The 20,870-nt window shown below is 53.9% G+C and overlaps 2 protein-coding genes across 5 annotated transcripts in view; both read left to right on the top strand.

The window, feature by feature from the left end:
• The window catches only part of Tspear (thrombospondin type laminin G domain and EAR repeats), a 157,745-nt gene that overhangs the window by 88,501 nt on the left and 48,374 nt on the right, over positions 1 to 20,870 (top strand). The window lies entirely within an intron of this gene.
• On the top strand, positions 11,045 to 11,953 carry LOC144253274 (uncharacterized). 4 transcript variants are annotated; one of them, XM_077795077.1, is made up of 3 exons: positions 11,045 to 11,425; positions 11,525 to 11,628; positions 11,695 to 11,953. In XM_077795077.1, the coding sequence occupies exons 1-3, from the start codon at positions 11,045 to 11,047 to the stop codon at positions 11,951 to 11,953; spliced, it is 744 nt and encodes a 247-aa protein (XP_077651203.1). The 4 variants fall into 4 exon arrangements, with proteins under 4 accessions (XP_077651203.1, XP_077651202.1, XP_077651200.1 ...); XM_077795076.1 differs by having other exon boundaries at positions 11,525 to 11,953; XM_077795075.1 differs by having other exon boundaries at positions 11,060 to 11,514; positions 11,590 to 11,953.

Raw genomic sequence — 20,870 nt, 5'->3', positions numbered from 1 at the left:
GGCCTCCCTGCCCGTCTGGGTGAAATGCTGGGAGCGTGTTTCTGGTTTCCAACCTAGTGTCCAGGCAAAGCCCTCAGCTGCCCAGCCGCGGCTGGCCCACAGCATGGGCGCGAGGCTGGACAGGAGAGCAGGCTGCTGCCCACAGCGCTCACCCGCTGCCTCCTGCTCTTCGTGACGTGGGGTTTGTTTGAAGGTGACGTTGGTCACCTCTGTGGTTTGGTCTCACGGCCACCTGGAGAGGCGCTTTCACTCAGCGCCAGGCACAGGCGGGATCTGTGGCCGGCAGCCTGCCCACCCCGGCCTCCCGCCCGGCCTCTGCACTCGAGGCTGCCTCTTGCTTCTGCTCCCGTCTGTCAGAGGCCACCGCGGGCGCCAGCTCTCTCCTCACTTCTGTTTTGGGAAACCCCTGGGCTGGCGCCAACTGGTGACCAGCCGGAGCTGTGCTTTGTGCTCACTTTACATTCATCAGGTCAAGGGAGGCAGGGCTGCGGGGCGCTCAGCGGGCAGCACGGCCTCTCAGTCCCGCTCCGCGCTGCAGGGGTCGGGCCTCGGTGGAGCTGCGAGCCCTGAGAGGGCTTCTGGGCCGTCTGGAGGTGGAGATTGGCTTAGTGACACGTCTGGATGTGGCCTGCGTGTGCCAAGGGCTCCTGGGCTGGAGCCTGGTTCTCGGTGACGTGAGGGTGGTGGTACCACAGCGCTAGGGCCAGGGAGGTCATTACTGCCCCTCCCGCCATGGCTTCTGTGTCCCACGTGATGTGTCCCTCTCACTCCCTCCCACCACAATGCCATCTGCCACGGTGTGACACAACAGTGGGGACCCTCGCCAGAGGCTGGCACCATGTTGAGGGGACTCCCAGCCTCCAGGACTGGGAGTTAAGCAGACCTCTTTTCTTTATAACAGCCCCGCCTCAGGTACTTTGTGACAGTGGTGAAAAGCAGGCAGAGAGCACGTTTGTCACTCAGGGGATGCACTGGCTGCATTCACAGGTGCCAGGGCACCAGCGGTCAGTGGCGCCCATGTCATCCTGGAATAAAGCCCTGGACTCTTACTGCCATTCCCGTGGGACGTGGTGTGCTCTGTATCTTCTACGCGTTCGTGTTTGCAGCTGAGCACAGCTGGCTCATGGAGGCCGCGGCGTTCTCCTGACTCTCTGGGTGCCCACACCTCGTGCCCACCCTCTGCACCTGTTTCCAGCTCTCACTCTCTGTTTGCTCTCTGCAGTCTTAGTCCTGGTGCTCTAACCAGCACCATCAGCTGGGGCTGGATGCAGCCCTGGAGGCTGTGTGGAGGCTGCATGGGGGATAGCAGCGTGGGGCAGTCCTGCTGACCGGGACCTTGGGTCAGTGCCTCACACTGACAGTGGTGCCTGCTGGCAAGTCCTGATGCACTGGAGGGACCCCTCCATCCTCCTCCAAGGCACTGGCCTCAGTCGCCCCATCCTCAGACCCACCGTCCAGGCCCCAAGGACCTGCCTTGAGCGGCCACACGGGGCCAGGTGTCAGCAGGACGTGTGTCCGTCGAGAGCATTGGAGGGAGGTCCATCGGCTCTTCCTCAGCTCCCCTGAGGAGTTGCTATAGTCTGCAAAGAGCCAGGGTGGACCTGGCGCGGCACACGCTGTCCCTGTCCCACGGATGTGACCACACTGTGTTCCCCTGGACCCGGCTTGTGGCAGCCTGACGAGGTTCTCCCTGCTGGGGGAACAGGCTGGTCCTCTGATCGACAACCGGCCTGTACGTGGTGAGTGCTCTGAGGACCGGCTCCCGGGAGCCACTCAGTGCCCCGTCCAGACACCGCGATGGTGCTCACTGTCCCGAGAGCTGGCCCTGCTATCCCCCTGGTCATTGGCGTGGTCCTCGTGGTGCTCTCTCCCTGGCCACGGAGCCAGTGTGGCAGGTCTCGGCTGAACCTGCTGCTTACTGTCCCTCCTGCCGTCACACCGTGGCCGCGTCTCCGCTGCCCGAGGGACGCCTGGCTCTCCACAGAGCCGCTCACGCTCTGGGCCACCTGCACGTTCCTCCAGCGGGTGTCTTCTCATGTACAACAGCATGTGTTCTGACGTGTCCTACAGACGTGGAGTGACTCCCATTCTGTGGTGGGACATGATGTGGACTAACTGTCGTGAGTCGTAGGAAAGTTAGGTCTGATTCTTTCTATGTCTTCCTGTTCCCTCTCCCTGCCCCTTCCCCCATCCCTCTTTGTCTAATCCACTGAATTTCTATTCTTCCCTCCCCGTCTTGTTGTGCGTCAGCACCCACATATCAGACAGAACGTTCAGACTTTGGGTTTGGGGATTGGCTTATTTCACTTAGCTTGAGAGTCTCCAGGCACGTCCACCTACCAGCAAATGCCACAATTTCATTCTTCTTTAAGGCTGAGTAATATTCCATTGTGTATGTGTACCACATTTTATTTATCCATTCCTGTGTTGAAGGGCACCTGGTGTTAGGGTCCGGCGAAACGTCGGAGGAAGAGACCACAAGAGACTGTCTTATGCAACAGCAGAAGGGTGGGTTTATTTGGAGACCAGCATGCTGGGGCCCAAGCTCTCTATAGCAAAGAGAGATAGAGCCCTGAGAACAGCTTAAGCAGAGCTTATATACTTTCCCTGGAGAGGGCGGGAGAGAAGTTACATTTTGTAGTTTGGAAGTTGGGGACAGCTCATTCTGGGAACAAGATTAGCAGACAGTCCACAGTTGGGGACAGCACATTCTGGGAACAATTCTGTGAACAAGATTAGCAAACAGTTCTTAAGATTTCAACAGTGTTTTGTTAAGCATATAGAGAAACGGAGTGACAAGTACTTATTTTATTAACCTTTCACTGGGATGGTATCATAGCTTAGCTATTGTGAATTGAGCTGCTCTAAACACTGATGTGGCTGCGTCTCTGCAGTGTGCTGATTTTAAGTCCTTTGGGTATAAACCTAGGAGTGGGATAACTGGGTCAAATGGTGATTCCATTTCAAGTTTTCTGAGGACTCTCCATACTGCTTCCATAGCGGTCGCCCCAATTTGCAGTCCCCACCAGCAGTGTGTGGGTGTGCCTTTCCCCCACATCCTCGCCGACACTTACTGTTGCCTGTATTCTTGAGGACTGCTATTCTGCCTGGAGTGGGGTGAAATCTCAGTGTATTTTTATTTGCCTTTTTCTGTAGAGAAGTCGAACATCTTTTCATGTATTTGTTGACATTTGTATTTCTTCTTTTTTGAAGTGTCTGTCCAATTCCTTTGTCCATTCATCGTCTGAGTTATTTGATTTTCTGATGTGAAGTTTTCTGAGACCTTTTATGTCCTGGAGATGAGTGCTCTACTAGGTGCCCGTGGTCAGGATTTTCTCTCATTCTGTCGGCTCCCTCTTCACACTCTCGAGGGTTTGCTGTGAAGAAGCTTTTCAGTTTGATGTGATGCCACTGGCTGAGTCTCGATCTCACTTCTGGGCCTTAGGAGGAACCTGGTTCCTGACTGACATTATGGAGCTCTGGGTCTGCATCTTCCTCTAGTGGGAAAGGTCTCTGGCCCCGTGCCCAGGTCCTTGGCCCTCGGAGTTGAGTTTTGGGCACGGTGAGAGACCTTCATTCTGCTACGGATGGATCTGCAGTTCCCAGCACCGTCTGTAGGTTTCTGTGCCTTTGTGCAGTATGACTTAACTGTGTCCCCAGGTCCCTGGTCTGCACCACGGGCCTAGGCTCTGATCTGGTGTCAGTGCCGTGCTGGTTTTGTCCCTGTAGCTCTGAAGTCTAGTTAAGGTCTGGTGTTGTGAGGCCTCCGGCTTCACTTATTCCTTTCTGAGAATGGCTTTGGCTGTTGTAGGCCTCTGTTTTCCCTGGTGAATTTCATGGCTGCTCTTTCTATCTCTATGGAGGACGCCATGGGGATTTTAATAGAAACTGCATGCGATCTGTGGTAGGGCCACTTGGACAGCGTACTCGGCCTCTCCAGGAGCCTGGGAGATCCTCCATCTTCTAAGGTCTTGAGCTTCTTTCTTCCGTGTCCTTTAGTTCCGTTGTCAAGGGTTTCTCCCCTTCTGTTAGGCTGATTCCCCAGTATCTGATCTTTTTCGACTGCTCTGTGGCTGTATGGCTTGCCCGTTGCTGAGTTCACCGTGAGTTCTCTAGGTCTTCGGGTGAAGTTGATCTGGAGCTTCTAAACACAGACTCGTGTCGTGGGCACAGAGGGTCGCGGTGAGCTCTTCCCTCCCGATCTGTCTCCCTCTAATTCCTTTCCATGTCTGACGGCTCTGGCTTGAGTTTCCAGGACTGTGCTGAGGACAAGTGGTGAGAGAGGGCCTTCCTGTTTTGTTCCAGGTTTTCAATTTTTCCCCATTTAGGATGACGCTGGCCTGGGCTGAGCGTAGGTGGCTTTCCCAAGGTCCGGGTCTGTTCCCACCGTCCCCAGATTTCCTAGGATTGCACATGGAGGAGGTGCTGCAGCCTGTCAGATGCGTTCTCTGTGCCTGTTGAGATGATCACGTGGTTCTTGTTTTAGGTCTATCCGTGTGATGAGTCACGTTGATGAACCAAACTTGCATCTCTGGGGTGACCCCGCTTGATCACGCTGAGCTATCTTTTTAATATGGTTTTGTATGCAATTTGCTAGAATTTTATTAAGAATTTTTCCATCTATGTTCATCAGGGATATTGGCCTGAAGGTTTCTTTCCTGACGGGTCTTTGTCTGCCTTGGGAATCAGGGTGAATGAGTTTGGAAGGCTCCTTCCTTCTGTGTTTCATGGAATACTTGAGGAGGATTGTGTCGGTCTTCTCTGAAGGTCTGGTAGAGCTCAGCTGAGAATCGGTCTGGTCCAGGGCTTCTTTCTCGGTAGGTTTTTGATGGTGTCTTCTATTTCATTGCTTGAAATTCATCTGTTTAAATTTTCTATGTCCTTCTGATTCAACTTCTGAGATCATCTGTATTTCAGTAGCATCTGTCATGATATTTTCTTTTCCACCACAAATGTTAGTAATTTGATTCTTTCCCTCTTTCTCTTGGTTAATTTGGCTAAGGCTTTATCAATTGTATTTTTTTTTCAAAGAACCAACTTTTTATTTTGTTGATTTATTTGGAATTTTGTTGTTGTTGTTGTTTCAAGTTCATTGATTTTGTCTCTGATTTTAACTATTTCTTGACTTCTGCTTTTGGTGTTGATTGATCTTTTTTTCTAGGGCTCTGAGATGTAATGTCAGGTGTTTACTTGGCGACTCTGTGTCTTTTCACGAGGCGCTCCCCTCTTAGAGCTGCCCCCGAGGGTCCCAGAGGTCTTGATCTGTGGCATTGATCTTCTCATTTACCGCTAAGAGTTTTTTCATTTCATCCCTGATTTCTTGTGCTATCCCTTGGTCATTCAGTGGCACATTATTTAGTCTCCAGGTGTTAGAGTAGCTTCTGTTTTTGTTTATCATTGATTTCTAATTTTACTCCATTATGGTCTGATAAGATGCACAGTATCATGTCTGTTTTTGCATTTGCTTCATGGTCTAGGATATGGTCTGTTCTAGAGGAGGATCCGCGGGCAGCTGAGAAGTACTCAGTCATTGACGGTAGAATATTCCATGTATGTCTGTTAGGTCTGAATGATTGGTTGTATTATTTAGTTCTGTAGCTTCTTTATTTAGTTTTTATTTGGATGATCTGTCCAGTGGTGAGAGAGGTGTGTTAAACTCACCCAAAATCATTGTGTTGTGGTCTCTTTGCTTTTTAAAATTGAGAAGCGTTTGTTGATGTACATGGATGCTCCATTGTTTGGACATGAATATTTATGATTGTCATGGGTCTTATTGATGTATAGTTCCCTTAAGCAGTATGGAATGTCCTTCCGTCCTTCTAAAGTCCACTTTATCTGAGGTGAGCTAGAAACCCCTGCGTGTTGACAGGACTCATGTGAGGGGTGCTCCTGCCATCCTCTCACTCTGTCCGTGGATGTCTTTATCTATGAGGTGAGTTTCCTGGAGACAGCACATTGTTGGGTCTTGTTCTTAATCCAATTTGCCAGTCTGTGTCTTCTGAGTGATGAATTTAGACCATTTATGTTCAATGTTATTATTGGAAATAATTTTTATTTGCTATCATTTTATTTCTGGATTTTAATTTGAGTTTCTGCTTTGATTGGCTGTTCTTTTTAATATTTATGTTTTAGTTGTAGTGGGCACCATATCTTTGATTTATTTATTTATTTGATGTGGTGCTGAGGCTCGAACCCAGGGCCTCGCACACTCTAGGTGAGCGCCCTACCGCTGAGCCCCAGCCCCAGCCCAGCCCCTGACTGGCTATTCTCATAGTGTAGTTCCTGCCTTTGCTGGTTTTCAGTTATACCTCTCATTTCTTCTTCATGAAGTATTTTATTGAGAATGTTTTATAGTGCAGGCTTTTAGTTGTGAACTCTTTTAACTTTGTTTATCATGGAAGGTTTCTATTTCATTGTCAGATCTGGAGTTTAGTTGTGCTGGGAATGGTGTGCTTGGCTGCTTCCGTTTACCTTCAGAGCTTGGTACACATTGTTCCAAGACCTTTTAGCTCTGGGGGTCTGGGTTGAGAAATCACTGAGATCCAGATTGGCTTGCCTTTAGATTTTACCTGCCGTTTTTCTCTGGCAGCCTTTAGAATTTTTTCCTTGTTCTGTTTGTTAGGCATTTTCATAATAATGTGCCTGGTGTGGGTCTGCTGTAATTTTGTGTGTTTGGTGTCCTGTAATATTTCTGTATTTGATTTTCCATTTCATTGTTAATGCTTGGGTAATTTTCAGCTCTGAGCCTTCATCTATCCTGATAAATCTTATATTTGGTCTTTTCATGATATCCCATATTTCTTGGAAGTTCTTTTCATGGTCTCTTAACATCTTTTCTTCATGGTCAACTTTATTTTTAAGATTATATATTTGTCTTCATTGCCTGAAACTCTGTTTTCCAAGTGCTCTTGTCTGTTGGTGATGCATTCCATGGAATTCTTAATTTGGTTTATTGATTCCTTCATTTTTGAGAATTGGTGCTTGACTTTCTTTCAGAGTCTCTCTCTTTATTGAAGTGATCTTTCACTTCTTGTATTTTCTCTCTGATTCCAAATCTTACATCATGCTTTACCCCAGATCAGTTTAAAAACATCCTAAACTCATTCTCTGACATTTCTTCCACTGTGACCTTAATGGATTCTGTTGTTGAAGTACTTTGCTTTGTTTGGGGCAGTTTGTTTCCTTGCTTCTTCATGTTGTCTGTGTGTCTGTCCATCTCACAGTGTGGGTCTGAGGCAGTAGTTTGTACCCTGTGGGCTTACAGTGCCCTGAAGGTGCTCCTCACCATTTAGGGGAAGCAAATAATAACAACAGCCAATGCAAACAATGTACAGCATTAGACAGAATAGTTCCTACTGTGATATCCACAATGTTAATTATCACCATAAACAGAAACAATGTGACCAGTTACTGTCCACAGTAAAAACAAAGTGCAAAAGTGTTTACGGTTTTGAACAGAGAACAAAGAGAGAACAGAAGTGATGTAGGATGTGATGATTATGAGGGGGGAGGAGAGAAAATAGAAGTTAATAAATTAAAGAAATATTGAAAGAGAGAACAATGGAGATTGGTTGTTAGCAGAAGAGAGAAAGAGAATCAAGGGAAACAGAGAAGGGAGAGAAAAATTGCATATAAATAAAAATTTAGAAACATAACAATGAAAGAATATAAGCCCAAACTGAATCATGCAAATCCAGTCCTCAAAATACTAAGTCCTCAAAACACTGGTCCATCAAAAATAAATGCCTTCACACAATGCAAGAAGTGAGGAAAACGAGACATACGTGATATGCAGAAGTGTCCGGGACCATTCAGGTCACAACTGAACAGAGAAGACGGAGAAAGGGGGAAAAGGTCAATGAAAAGCTACAGAAGGGTTCCCGTGGGTCGGATGTTCTCGGCTTCCCTTCCCAGAGCCCTGGGTGGGTTGTGGGTGGGGGGTCCCACAAGGAGGCCTGGGCAGGGGGTTCCCTTCCCAGAGCACTGGGTGGGTTGTGGGGTGGGGGGTCCCACAGGGAGGCCCTGGAGTGGGGGTTCCCTTCCCAGAGCACTGGGTGGGTGGTGGGTGGGGGGTCCCACAGGGAGGCCCTGAAGTGGGGGTTCCCTTCCTGGAGCACTGGGTGGGTTGTGGGTGGGGGGTCCCACAGGGAGGCCCTGGAGTGGGGAGGGGCTTCCCAGAGCACTGGGTGGGTTGTGGGGGTCCCACAGGGAGGCCTGGGCGGGGGCTTCCTGGGCTCAGGCTGGTCTTCACGTGGTGATGGCCTGAAGACTCTAGATCAGGGCCCTTCCCAGGGCTAGCGGCTGCCAGTCCATGTGGCGGGAGGTCCTCCGGGGAGCTTTCCTGGGTGCCACTGTGTGGCGGACCCAACCTCTGTCCCCTCTGTCCCTTCTGTCACCTGTGTTTCCTGGTCTCTGGGTTTCAGTCTCCAAACTCAATTAAAAGACTCGTTAAGGGGCTGGGGATGTGGCTCAAGCGGTAGCGCGCTCGCCTGGCATGCGTGCGGCCCGGGTTCGATCCTCAGCACCACATACAAAGATGTTGTGTCCGCCGAAAACTAAAAAATAAATAAATAAATATTAAAAAAAAAAAGACTCGTTAAAGTGACCATTTAACATTCCTGTGGGATGTGTCCCCAGCTGGTCCTGCAAGTACGGGGGCACTGGGGTGTCCACTCCAGGTCCCCTGTGTGAACCCCTCTCCGTGTTTGAGGACCTCCTGGTCACGGAGGCCCGGTGGTGGCCGTAAAGCGACTCCTTCCTCGGCCCCCGCGGGAGCTGGGACAGCTGTGGCTCCTTCCCACAGGAGGATGAGGGCGGCCGCCTGGGGCTCAGTCCACCTGTGACCTTCCCCGTCCGACACACTCAGCCTCTGAACGTGTGGCTCCCTTAGTCCCCTGTCCCCTCCACTCTGCTCCGGGGCCCCTCGGGCACGTGCTACTGCTGGTGACAGCGCTGGGATTTCTGCCTTACTGTGTCCCACCCCGAGTCCCTGCCGGCCTTGTCCAGAAGTAATGCCCAGTAACGTCCACCCTTGGTTGCCCACCATGATGGGAAGCTGCCCGGGTGCTTTCCTGGTTTCAGGCCATGGAGCAGCTGGCCAAGCCACCTCCACGCGGCCATCTTGAGTGTCCAGTGGGATGTCTGAGTTCTCCTGTTCCGTGTCAAGTGTCCTCCGCTGCGTGTCCCCTTCCTTCTCCGCTGCCTCTAGGAACGGGGACCCTGATGGGGAGCAGGTCCCGGGTACAGAGCAGGTGGCTTCAGCTCTGCCCATGGGGCCGTGTGGCCTTTCTGTGCTTAGGTCCCTCGTCTGAGTAACTCCGTGGAGACGTGAAAGTGGATGTGGAGGTGTGGAGTGCCCAGGGGCCTCACCACGAGGTCACTGCTGCACGGTGGCTTCTTGTGGCCCCTGAGCTGCGCTGGGGGCTGTTCTTCCTGGGGACATGGGGTCTACCTTCTCGGATCCTGCTCTGAGCGTCCCTCTAGCCGTGGCCCCTGCTCCCTGCCCTGGTCTCCGCTGTGACATGTTGGTGATCTGGGTTTCCGCTGTGACATGTTGGTGACCTGGGTCTCTGGCATCACCTCGGGGGCCACAAGGTGCCAGGCCAACAGCCATGGGCGTGGTGTGCCCTGGTGTCCACTCAGGGCCACTTGGCTCAGGTGGAATTTTAATCAAGACTGAACGATCTCAGTGGAGGGGACGGAGCCACAGCCGAGGACCCAGGCAGGTCACCTCCTGAATTCACAGACTCCAGTGTCTGACCTTCATGAGCTTTCCCAGGTCACCCTCCTCTCGGCCACCATCTATGCACTTCTGCACCTCACCCTCGGGCGACAGGATCCACGGCTTCTCCCGCCTGCTCTCCCTGGGAGGGGGAGGTGTGCAGGGAGGGGCTGCGTCTGTCTCCCTCAGCCCCACCGAGAACACAGCCTGGGACAGCCACGCACTCCATGGGTGACACACTCTCGTGGTGACAACCTTCCACGTGCAGATATCAGACACTGACGTCACTTTCCATGTCCGGGCTGCTTGTTTGGCTGGGCCTCTAGGACAGCGGTGGAAGGTTCCAGGGCCTGCAGGCGTGCCCACCTGACGTGGACACCTCATGAGCTGAATGATCCACAGGAACCCTGGGCCACCGTGGAAGCTGGCTCTCCACCCTGTCCAGGACTGTGTGGCTCCGACCCAGCTGGGGCGGCCACGGGACCTGGAAAGGTTCTTGGAGGAACTGTCCACTACCTGTGCTGGGCCCGGGATCTGGGTGAGGGCATGCTGACTGTCCCCACCCTGGGTCAGGGCTACTCTGCCAGGCTGACCCCCTGGGCATGGGCCTGGGCAACCACACGCCCCTCCAAATCCTCCACCCACCTCTCTCCACACCAACTCCTGCTGGTCACCTCCATCCTCAGGTGCTGACCCAGGTCCGCCATGCCATGACAGTGACCACAGGCTCGGGGAAGCTCAAGGGCCACATGGACAGACTGGTCTGTGCCCAGGTCTCACTGTCCCAATGCAGCGACTGTCCAAGGAGCCCTGGCCTCCCTGGAATGTCCATCTCCACGGAGACGAGGTCTCCCTGTCCTTGCTGCCCACGCCAGCATCAGGTCACAGAGACCAGCCACAGGGAGGGCCACCCTCGCCTGGACTTCTCCCCAACCCAGGAGGCTCCACAGGACAGGCTTGTCCACTGCGCACAGAGGCCAAGGACACACAGAAAGTGTCCGCAGGGCCAGGAGCCAACACCAGATGCCCTGGCAGGTGGCCCACGGGGGGCAGGTGCAGGGTCAGCCCCCAAAGCAGCACCTTCCTTCCAGGTGACCCAGGGGACAGACTCCGCAGGGCAGCGGCTCTGATAGCACCAAAGGGGTTTTACCAGCTGAGCCCTAATGAGGGGCCTCAGGCGCCAACACCAACCAGGAAAGGAAAGGGCGCGGCTGGGCCTCCTGCTGGCCCCTGGACGGGTATAAAGGACAGAGCCCTGAGTCCTCACACACACACACTCACACACACCCACCCACACACTCACCCTCCTCTAGCACACCCACCATGGCCGCCTCCAACATGTCCGTCTGCTCCAGCGACCTGACCTATGGCAGCCGCGTCTGCCAGCCCGGCTCCTGCGATTCCTGCCCCGACTCCTCCTGGCAGGTGGACGACTGCCCAGAGAGCTGCTGCGAGCCCCCCTGCTGCGCCCCCAGCTGCTGCCAGCCCAGCTGCTGCACCCCAGCCCCCTGCCTGACCCTCCTCTGCACCCCAGTGAGCTGTGTGTCCAGACCCTGCTGCCAATCAGTCTGCACCAGCTCCTGCACCCCCTCCTGCTGCCAGCAGTCTAGCTGCCAGTCTGATTGCTGCAGCTGCCCCCCCTGCCAGCCGTCCTGCTGTGTGTCCCTCTGCTGCAAGCCCGTGTGCTGCAAGCCTGTGTGCTGTGTGCCCCTCTGCTCTGAGGCTTCCTCCTCCTGCTGCCAGCAGTCTAGCTGTGAGCCCACTTGCTGCTCCTCTTCCCCCTGCCAGCAGTCCTGCTGTGAGCCCTCTTGCTGCTCATCCTCCCCTTGCCAGCGGTCCTGCTGTGTGTCCCTCTGCTGCAAGCCCGTGTGCTGCAAGCCAGTCTGCTGCAAGCCTGTGTGCTGTGTGCCTGTGTGCTCTGAGGCTTCCTCCTCCTGCTGCCAGCAGTCTAGCTGCCAGTCTGACTGCTGCAGCTCCTCCCCCTGCCAGCCGTCCTGCTGCGTGCCCATTTGCTGCAAGCCCGTCTGCTGCTACAGACCCTCCTCCTGCGTGTCCCTGCTCTGCCGCCCCGTGTGCAGGCCCGCCTGCTGCGTGCCCGTCTCCTCCTGCTGTGCCTCCTCCTGCCAGCCCAGCTGCTGCCGCCCGGCCTCCTGCGTGTCCCTGCTCTGCCGCCCCACCTGCTCCCGCCCGGCCTGCTGTGGTGTCTCCTTGGGCCAGAAGTCCTGCTGCTGACCAGCCATGTCCCCAGGCCAGTGGGCTCAGGTCCCTCCTCCCCACCCGGGTGTCCTGACCCCAGCCTGCAGGAGCCCACACAGAAGGACCAGCTCCTGCCCTTCCTCCCTGTCCAGCCCAAGTCTGAGGCCTGAGCCCTCCCTGGCTGCTCTCCGGCCCCGCCCATGGGAGAGCTGGCTGCTGCACCCACTTCCTGCCCCAGGCCACACCCTCCCCAGTCCGAACTGGGTCCTCCTGACCCTGCTCTTGTCCCCAGAAGTGCCACTCTCTGAACATCAATAAAGCTGTGCTGCCCACACTCTCTGCACTGCTGGACACGCCGGGGGAGGGGCAGGGTGGGGACTGGTTCTGGGGAGGGGTGGCCGTCCCTTTGACCTGTCTGGCCCCTGGAGGACTGGCTCAGGGGCAGCCTGGATATCTGCAGACTCAGGACTCCCTGGGGACAAGCAGCAATGTGGGGTGTTTCTCAGAACCTGCAAAGGCGGATGGACCATCAGCTGGCCTCTGGGGCAAGGAGGTCGTCTGTGAAAACAGGCGGCGCCCTGAGCAGCCTTGAGCAGAGCTGGATGGGCCTCCAGGGATGAAGGGTTGAGAGACCCCCCAGTGTTCCTGGGCATCTAGGAGGCCCCAGCACCCACAGAGGGGCACATGCTCAGGGAGACCTGGGCAGCTCTCGCAGGCCCCTGGGCTGACCTTCAAGCTCTGATCAAGCAGGACGTGGAGGAGATGGCCCAGCAAACCGCCCAGGCTGGCCCAGGCGCCCAGCACAGGGCACAGCCAGCTGCAGAGCTTTCAACAAAAGTAATGAGGCAGGTCAGGGAGCAGGACCTCTCACAGAGAAGTAAAAACCAGGAGAGAAACTGTCCCTGAGGAGAATGGCCCAGCAAACCGCCCAGGCTGGCCCAGGCGCCAGCACAGGGCACAGCCAGCTGCAGAGCTTTCAACAAAAGTAATGAGGCAGGTCAGGGAGCAGGACCTCTCACAGAGAAGTAAAAACCAGGAGAGAAACTGTCCCTGAGGAGACGCAGAAATGGTGCTTTTAAAGTAAGACTCTGAACGCAACGAAAACCACCCTGAGGTCCCACCTCCCTCCAGACAGAATGGCCCTCATCCAGAGCAGAGGCAATAGTGGGTGCTGGGGGGTGGGGAAGGCCCCCACTGCTGGTGGGACTGCTGTGGTGCCACCCCTCTGCAGGGCAGAATGGAGACGCCAAGGAAACCAGGAAGGGGGCCACCATGTGACCCAGGGTCCACTCCAGGTTTATACCCAAAGGACTGAAATGGGCACACTGCAGTGATGAGCCACATCAGGGTTGATAGCAGCGCAATTCAAAACAGCTGAGTACGGAACCAGCAGGCGCCTGCAACAGGTGGATGGGTAAAGAAACGTGGGGCACATGCACAGTGGAGCCTCAGCCTCAGGAAAGAATGAGATTACGGCATTTGGTGGAGAGCAACTGGAGACAATCACACTAAGTGAAATAAAGCAATCCCCAAACCAAAGGCCAGATGTCCTCTCTGGTGTATGGAGGTGACTCACAGTAGGAGCTGGGAGGGAGGAGTGGAGGGTCCCTGGGTTGGATGGGGTGGGGGAGGGAGGAGGGGTGGGAACAGGACAGACAGGAGAAAGAAGGGGACATAACTTTCCTGTGTTCATGGATGAGTGCTGGGCAGTCTAACTCCACGTGAGATACCCCCACACAATGGGAAGTCACGCATCATCACGTATGTGCGCTATGTCCAAATACAGTCTACTCATGTATAACCCAAAGCATTTACAAAGGAGAAAAGTCATAAATAGTCTCTAAAAAATAAAGTAAGTCCCTTAAACACACTCAGGAAACTGAAATCTAACTATGGACACAGAAGTGAAAGAATCCGGGAGAATGATGTTCCACCCAATATAGAGAATGTCAGTAAAGAGGGAGGGGAAGGGAGGGAGAGGGAGAAGGAGAGGGAGAGGGAGAGGGAGAGGGAGGGAGAGGGAGAGAGAAAGAGGGAGAGGGAGAGGGAGAGGGAGAGGGAGAGGGAGAGGGAGAGAGAGGGAGAGGGAGGGAGGGAGAGGGAGACAGGGAGGCAGGGAGAGGGGTTGATTTTAAAAATAAATAAAATAGAATTTCTGAAATTGAGGAGAACAACAAATGAAATGAGAAATTTACTCTAGGGTCTGAACATAGGAGGAATTAGTGACCGTGAAATTAGGTTTATTAAGATATTCTCACCTAAAGGACAGAACTTATAAGTGAATAAATCTTAGGAGACTTGTTGGCCCGTCACGCATACACACACATGACCAGAGTCCCAGAAGGAGAGGAGGGTGGGAAAGGGAAACACTTTTGAAGAAATAAGGACCAAAACGTCCCATTTTAATGACACACCTGAATCTGCACTTTTAAGAAGCTCAGTGAACTCCGTGCAGAGTAAACTCAGGCCCTGGTGGGACAATTATAATCAAACTGCAGCCTCAGAAACAGACTCTTTAACGCACAAAGAGAAGGTCACCTGCTGCTTGTCCAGGACATGGAGGCCACAGGCGGGGGCCGGCCCATTGGAAGGGCTGGGCAGGGACTACTAGGATACCAAGGGGACGTCACCTCTGCCACCTTCCCTAAAACCAGGGGCAGGCGCAGCACATTCCAATCAGGGCAGGGGACAGGGTGACTGGAGCCTGCCTTAGAGGAAATGCCACTCAGGAGGGGAGGCAAGGAAACCAGCCGTGACCTGAGGGTGATCAAGGAAGAAGAAGTACCACACGGTGTCCCTGTGTCCTCTGTGCATTCCTAGGAAGTTGTCACGTGCCTCATTGACCTGGGAGCGACCAGATGTGCTCCTCTAGTCTTTTACTCACATAAGGGGGTGGTGACGTCCCATTTTCCTTTATGACTGAACCTTGGTTTCTTTTCAGTTCAGCTACAAGCTTCTCAATCCTATGGCTCTTTTCAAAGAACCCACTTTGCTTTCGCTGATTCTCTTATTGGTTTTCCTGTTCTCTATTTATCTGGCCCTAGTCACTTCTGTAATACTAGTCTTCAGTGGGTGATCCTTAAAGGGTCATTCTGCTACCTTTGGAGTTAGTTTTCTGTTTTTACAGTTTCTTACTGTGTGAAATCACTGATTTGTTATTTATATTTTTACCATTTACAAATATTTTTATGTTTTATTATTTTTTAAAAAAGATTTTTGTAGTTGTAGATGGACAAATGCCCCCCCTTTTTTTAATGTTGTGCTGAGGAGTGAACCCAGTCGCTCTGCCGCTGACCCAGCCCCAGCCCCACAGATGTTTTTATTTTCATTTTTATTTTGATTTGTTCTTTTGAGTCCCCCGAGGTGGATTGCCGGGTGTGTGGCACAGGCGTGGGGCGTACTTACTCTGATCAGGACTGTGCAGTTCATTGCTCAGGTCGCCCTCAGAGCCTTCCCTTCTCAGGGCTCCAGGACACCTAGGTTTGGGCTTGTGCTCCACCCACTCACCCCGAGGCCTCCCTTTCCCTCCGAGGTCCCTGAGACCTGGTCACGTGCTGTGGCCTGACTCACTGTTTTGGAGAACTCCACTTTCTTCCCACTTTCAGGTCACTGTGGTCAAAGAGGACAGTCTGTGTGACTTCAGTCTCTTTACGTCATTGAGAGCAGCTTTGTGGCTGGCAGGTCGGTGGCTCTGGAGGATGGTGGCTCGCCCACAGGGGAGAAGGCGTGTTCTGTGGCTGAGAGTGTCCCTGGTCTGTCGCTGCTTGTCTGAGGGGCCATCCAGCCTCCCCCTCCCTCTGGACATGCATCTAGCTCTGGGAGTCAGCTTTTCAGTGAGGTTCAGTGCCTTACTGAAGTCTCCACTCTTACTGTAGGACTGGAACCGCCTGCTCCTTCAATCTGCCTGTTTCCTCATTATTTTGGGTCCCGTGTCAGGTGTGACATGTTTATGGTGGCTGTACCTCTGGGTGGGGCAGCATTTTGTGACATGCTGGGGTCCTCCTGCTGGTCAGTCTGCACCAGCTTGTGCATACCACCTGCTCCCTTCCAACCTCCTCCCTGGCCACGCTCCCCGCAGGCCTCCATGTCCCTGGTCACACCCTGTGGCCTCTCAGCTACTCTCAGTGGACACCGAGACTTGAGGCCCAGTTCCCAGGCTGCGACTCCAGCAGCCTCATGAGGTAGCTGAGGAGTGTTGGAGAGCCGACAGCCTCCCTCCCCACTGTCTGGAGAATCCACAGGGGAAGCCTTGTCTGTGGTGCCTTTGTAGGACGTCTCTAATCCTAGAGTCCACTCTTTAGTAGATTGGGACACTCTGACTTTTCTTTTGTGCTCACAGTGGACACCTGGGCCTGGTGTGCCAGCAGCACCGTCCATCTGCAGACTACCATCACCCCACGGCTCCCCCGCCCTGCAGTCAGTTCACCCCTGACCCAGCCTCTTACCCCTCTGATCCTCATTGATCCCTTTACCACCACCTTTTCCAAAATGCCAGGTTCACGGAGGCACACAGAGTTTCAAATGTTACTCTTATGGTTTGGACCTGGGGGTCCCCCAAAGCTCCTTGTTAATGCAGAAATGTTCAGAGGTGGAGAGACTGGATCATGGGAGCTGTGGCCTGGTCCGTCCACCCTCCTTTGAATGGACTGACCGGGTGGTAACCATAGGCAGGTGGACATGGATGCAGGAGTGGGCCACTGCCCTGGGAGTGTGTGTCCTCTGCAGCCCCCCCACATTGCTCCGGTGGTGCCAGGAGGGGCGCATCCTCATCTGCTGTCCCCTTTACCCTTGGTCCACTGCCTCACCTTGCGTCCAGAGCAGTGGAGACCTCTGAATCCATGAGCCCCAGCAAACTTTTCCTCCTCTAAGTTGTTCAGCTATTTTGGTCACAGCTGAGACAGAGGCCAGATGGCAAATGACCTGAAAAGACCCCAGGAAAGAAGAGCACAGATGGCGTCCAAAGAGGTGAAAATGGCTGGACACAGGAGCAAACACTGAGGTGCAGAACTGACCCCAGCGGCCAGCTCTGCACACCTTGGTCACCTAGTGACTGTGCATCTGACCTCAGTGGCCAGCTCTGCACACCTGGGTCACCTAGTGACTGTGCATCTGACCTCAGCGGCCAGCTCTGCACACCTGGGCCACCTAGTGACTGTGCATGTGACCTCAGTGGCCAGCTCTGCACACCTAGGTCACCTAGTGACTGTTGCGTCTGACCCCAGCGGCCAGCTCTGCACACCTGGGTCACCTAGTGACTGTTGCGTCTGACCCCAGAGGCCAGCTCTGCACACCTGGGTCACCTAGTGACTGTTGTGTCTGACCTCAGCGGCCAGCTCTGCACACCTGGGTCACCTAGTGACCATGCGTCTGACCCCAGAGGCCAGCTCTGCACACCTGGGTCACCTAGTGACTGTTGTGTCTGACCTCAGCGGCCAGCTCTGCACACCTGGGTCACCTAGTGACCATGCGTCTGACCCCAGCGGCCAGCTCTGCACACCTGGGTCACCTAGTGACTGTTGTGTCTGACCCCAGAGGCCAGCTCTGCACACCTGGGTCACCTAGTGACCATGCGTCTGACCCCAGCGGCCAGCACTGCACACCTGGGTCACCTAGTGACTGTTGCGTCTGACCCCAGAGGCCAGCTCTGCACACCTGGGTCACCTAGTGACTGTTGTGTCTGACCTCAGCGGCCAGCTCAGCTCACCTGGGCCACCTAGTGACTGTTGTGTCTGACCTCAGCGGCCAGCTCAGCTCACCTGGGTCACCTAGTGACTGTGCATCTGACCTCAGTAGTCAGCTCTGCACACCTGGGTCACCTAGTGACTGTGCATCTGACCCCAGTGGCCAGCTCTGCACACCTGGGTCACCTAGTGACTGTTGTGTCTGACCTCAGCGGCCAGCTCAGCTCACCTGGGTCACCTAGTGACTGTGCATCTGACCTCAGTAGTCAGCTCTGCACACCTGGGTCACCTAGTGACTGTGCATCTGACCCCAGTGGCCAGCTCTGCACACCTAGGTCACCTAGTGACTGTGCATCTGACCCCAGCGGCCAGCTCTGCACACCTGGGTCACCTAGTGACTGTTGCGTCTGACCCCAGCGGCCAGCTCTGCACACTTGGGTCACCTAGTGACTGTTGTGTCTGACCCCAGAGGCCAGCTCTGCACACCTGGGTCACCTAGTGACTGTTGCGTCTGACCCCAGAGGCCAGCTCTGCACACCTGGGTCACCTAGTGACTGTTGTGTCTGACCTCAGCGGCCAGCTCAGCTCACCTGGGTCACCTAGTGACTGTGCATCTGACCTCAGTAGTCAGCTCTGCACACCTGGGTCACCTAGTGACTGTGCATCTGACCCCAGTGGCCAGCTCTGCACACCTAGGTCACCTAGTGACTGTGCATCTGACCCCAGCGGCCAGCTCTGCACACCTGGGTCACCTAGTGACTGTTGCGTCTGACCCCAGCGGCCAGCTCTGCACACTTGGGTCACCTAGTGACTGTTGTGTCTGACCCCAGAGGCCAGCTCTGCACACCTGGGTCACCTAGTGACTGTTGCGTCTGACCCCAGAGGCCAGCTCTGCACACCTGGGTCACCTAGTGACTGTTGTGTCTGACCTCAGCGGCCAGCTCAGCTCACCTGGGTCACCTAGTGACTGTGCATCTGACCTCAGTAGTCAGCTCTGCACACCTGGGTCACCTAGTGACTGTGCATCTGACCTCAGTAGTCAGCTCTGCACACCTAGGTCACCTAGTGACTGTGCATCTGACCCCAGCGGCCAGCTCTGCACACCTGGGTCACCTAGTGACTGTTGTGTCTGACCCCAGAGGCCAGCTCTGCACACCTGGGTCACCTAGTGACTGTTGCGTCTGACCCCAGAGGCCAGCTCTGCACACCTGGGTCACCTAGTGACTGTTGTGTCTGACCCCAGCGGCCAGCTCTGCACACCTGGGTCACCTAGTGACTGTTGTGTCTGACCTCAGCGGCCAGCTCTGCACACATGGGTCACCTAGTGACTGTTGCGTCTGACCCCAGCGGCCAGCTCTGCACACCTGGGTCACCTAATGACCATGCCTCTGACCCCAGCAGCCAGCTCTGCACACCTGGGTCACCTAGTGACTGTTGTGTCTGACCCCAGAGGCCAGCTCTGCACTCCTGGGTCACCTAGTGACCATGCGTCTGTGTGAAGAGCTTTTGAGGGGGTGGGCTTCGGCGGCACATTGGAGCCAGTGCCTGCATCTGACCTTGCTTTTTGTTCAGGACAAATAGATGACCCCCTCATCCCTTGTCTGAGTGTTTTGGTTGATGCATTGAAATGCCTTTCCTCATTTGCCTCCATTTTAATAGTCCCTTGGTTGCCCCCAACAACACGCCACAGGAGAGTGACTGAGACGGCAGAGATTCACACTCATGCAGTTCCAGAGACTAAGCCCTGAAGGCACAGTGACAGCAGGGACAGGCTTCTCTGAGCTCTGGGGGAGAGCCCTTCCTTGCCTCTTGGAGCGTCTCGTGGCTCCCGGCAAACCCTGGCCCTTGGCCTGTGGCTGCTCCCTTAGTCTCTGCCCACGTCATGCCTCCTGCCATGGGTCGGGGCTTCCTTCGACGTCCTCCTGTAGAGACACTGACCATTGTAGTTATGGCTCTGACCCAATGTGACTTCCTCTTTACCCACTGCATCTGCAAGGACGCTTCTTCCAAATAAGGTCACACTCTGAGGTCCTGGGTGGACCTGAATTTGGGGCAGCTGCCGTTCAGCGACCATGTTCACCCACTTGCCGCTTGGTCATATTTTCTTCCGTCGTCTGTGTAGTTAACCAGGAATCTGTGACGTTGGAGCTCTAGGATCTGATCTTATGAACCAGCTCCAGGTGCACCGAGAACCGTAACCCATGGAGTCTCCTCTGAATCTGTGACCTGTCCCCGAGTACTTCATTCCTGTAAATGTTGACAGACTCCTAAGACATTCGCAGCGTCACGGTCATTTGTACTCACCCGCACGTGCCTGTCCTCTGTGGCCCCTCTTCTCTACCAATCTCCTTGCTTTTCATCATTTTCTTTCTACCTTAAACTTCTTCACGTATTTTCTCCAGCTTTGATGCTGCCGTCGGCATAGGCTCTGGGTGTCCACCACCTGGGCTGTCCTCATCTGTGCGGACCTTGTCAGCAGGTGTACACCTCGAGCCTGTGGCCGACTTCAGGTGACAGAGGCACAGTCCCAGTGTCTTCTGGACTCCAACATGCCCACGAGAAGTCATCTGTCAGTCTCCTTGTTACTTCTGTAAAGTTACTTTGTCTCTCCTTCTCCCTGACCTCTTCAATTTTTCTGTCTTGACATTTCAGCACCAGCAGGGCCAGGGGTGGTTCTATGTGCCCTGCCTTGCTTAGGATTCTCAGTGTGTTTTCAATCTATGGTCAATAGCTTTCATCAATTAAAGTTCTGACAATACTTCGCTACCTCGACTCACTCATCTCTCCTTGTAGGATAAACCTATTTTTTCTACTGAGTCCTGCATGTTTGTTTCTCTATTTTTATCTTTTTTCTGTGGCTCCATTTTGATTTCTTCACCTCCCTTCATTCTCTAAACTTCTCTTTGTCTTTGTCTAATATGGTATTAAACTACCAATTTCTCAATGCAGTTATTATGTTCTTCATTCATAAACTCATGTTGGATTCTTTTATAGAATTCTGCCACTGAAATTCTCCATCTTTCCCCCATCGTCTTAAAAAAAATCATCACAGTTACTTTAAGCTCGTGATTGACATTCAGATCTCTGGAGCACCTGTGGACCTGTGTGGTCTTCATTTCTCCTCTTGGTCTGTTTGGTCTTCGTTTCTCCTCTTGGTCTGTTTGTTCTTTGTTTCTCTTCTTGGTCTCTTTGGTTTTTGATTTTCCTCTTGGTCTGTTTGGTCTTTGTTTTTCCTCTTGGTCTGTTTGGTCTTCGTTTTTCCTCTTGGTCTG

Source organism: Urocitellus parryii, chromosome 2 (genome assembly GCF_045843805.1).
Source record: "Urocitellus parryii isolate mUroPar1 chromosome 2, mUroPar1.hap1, whole genome shotgun sequence".
NCBI lineage: Eukaryota > Metazoa > Chordata > Mammalia > Rodentia > Sciuridae > Urocitellus > Urocitellus parryii.
The sequence above is the reverse complement of the archived record's forward strand: the minus strand, read 5'-3'. Positions and strand labels throughout refer to the sequence as shown.